Here is a 2224-nt window from a genome sequence, read left to right on the forward strand (position 1 = left end):
CTTTGAGAAAATATATTACATATAATAAATAATTTCTACTGGATATTGTTCAGCACAAAAGATAATGATTACACTAATCGATGGTTTTTTATATCAATTGTATAATTATAATGAAGAGAAAAGAAATATTTCATAATATCATGTATAACTGTATTTAATTATTGATATTTATACGCTTAAATACATAATTTATTCATATGGTTTATCTATAAATTATTATAATAAAAATTAAGATGTTAGAAACTATGGTACTTCTTAATTATTATAATATAAATTAAGTTATTTATATAACTGTACATGAAATTTTTATTGTGTACTGTAATATATGTTTAGAATTATATAATTTTTGACAGAAATTTTTTTTCGTTTTTATTTTTAGTTTGAATATATAGAATTATTTCCTAAATGTGAAGAAATTATAGATAAATGTAAAGATAATTATAAGAAAGAATCTATTTCTTATGGGTGTAATACAATCAAAAGTGAATATGAAGACGTTATTAATTCTAATTTAGAAGATCTGTGTGGTCAGTCTATGAAATATTTAAACGAAATAACTATTAAAAATGATATATCATTAGAAAAAGCTGGATTTACATATTTTTACTATTGGTTGTATATGTATAAAGTAAAGAAGACGAAAACAAGTGATGATATAAAACCATTATATATGAAATTGATCAATTTATTTAATGATATTTATAATCATACTTCCTTGAATTATTATGCAGAATATAATTTTACTGATGCACAATTGCAAAATCTCAAAAATTTATTTGAAATGCAAAAAACTCTTATTTTAATAAAAGCTAAATGCAAACCTAATGAGAATTATATTTTTTGTAATGCAATAAAAAATATTATAGATGAATATAATTCTGCAAAAAAAATAGAACCTAGAGAAACTTATACACCAAAAGAATTAAACAATTGCAAATATAACATTTCAATTCCCATTTTAACTACAATTGGTATAATGTTATTAATAATATCTCTGGGGGTTATTGTATATAAGGTTAATAATGATATTATTTATAGATATTTATAATGTAAATTTTTTTCTTCAAATAATTAAGAAAAATAAAACACAATTATCTTTATAGTATTATATTTTTAGTGCATAAATTTTGTTTATAATAAATTAGTTTACCCCATATGATTCATGGTTAACCCATAGTGTAAAAGGGAAAAGGAACGTTTGTAATAATGAATATGACGTATGGAATAAAATTCAAACACCTGACACATCTAGCACTATTTCCTGTAATGAGAAGTATAACATATTATATAATTATTCTTAGTTAGACCATTTAGTGCATGATTCGAAGAAAATGATTTATTTAATCTTCATTTAATAGGATATTATTAAATAATTTGAGAGCTGATCTTATTAAAACATGATATATGAATTATATAGTATTGTACAAGATAATAGTGCAAAAGAAAATAACAATTCGAAATTACAATTAAATAAATTTGTTCAAAATTATGTATATTTATAGCATTCAATATTACTTCCTAATATTAAATGAGTACTTTCAAAATTTATAACTAGAAAATAATTACTAATTTTAAATTTCATTTGTCTTTGTAATTTTTCTAATATGCTTTAGCAACAATAATGTTATATTCCCCAAATTTTTATAACATTAATATGTAATATTTTATTAAAAATAAAGTTTTATTAGAACATTGAAAACACGAGCATTAACATATTATTTATTTGTTGTATTTTAATTTGTTTTATTCTCTATGATTACTTATCTAAATATGTTTCTTTTTTTTTGGTTTTTTGTCATTTAATTTATGTCGTAAAATTTTACAATTTACACTATACCATATTTTTTTCTTGAATGAACATTATTTGAAATAAAAAAAATAAGTATTCATTTTGTTAAATAAAAATATAATTTGTTACCATTTTTTTATGTAAAATATGAGAAATCGATAAATAAAATTTAAATTCTAAATATTTCATATACTCTTAACTAAGGTTACATTGTAAAATACTATATAAATAATTCAAATTTAATGAAATATTATATTTATCATGGATATTCTGAATTATAATAGAAATAAGAAAAATTCATACGTCTATTTTGATCCATATATGAACATAATGTTAGAATAAATAGTATATTCTTTATGCAATTTTACGAAGAACAAAAATAATAAAAATATTAACGTCGTTTTAAAGTAATATATATGGGAAAGAGATAAAATG

The 2224-nt window shown here is 19.5% G+C and overlaps 1 protein-coding gene across 1 annotated transcript; it reads left to right on the forward strand.

The window, feature by feature from the left end:
- Positions 1-233: 233 nt before the first annotated feature.
- On the forward strand, positions 234-1301 carry PGO_000900 (variable surface protein; the record flags this gene model as incomplete). Its single annotated transcript, XM_028690856.1, has 3 exons — positions 234-248; positions 380-1015; positions 1146-1301. The coding sequence occupies 3 exons, from the start codon at positions 234-236 to the stop codon at positions 1299-1301; spliced, it is 807 nt and encodes a 268-aa protein (XP_028546657.1).
- Between the last annotated feature and the right edge of the window lie 923 nt (positions 1302-2224).

This window comes from Plasmodium gonderi (assembly GCF_002157705.1).
Source record: "Plasmodium gonderi DNA, contig: Pgo-contig_87, whole genome shotgun sequence".
Classification (NCBI taxonomy): Eukaryota; Apicomplexa; class Aconoidasida; order Haemosporida; family Plasmodiidae; genus Plasmodium; species Plasmodium gonderi.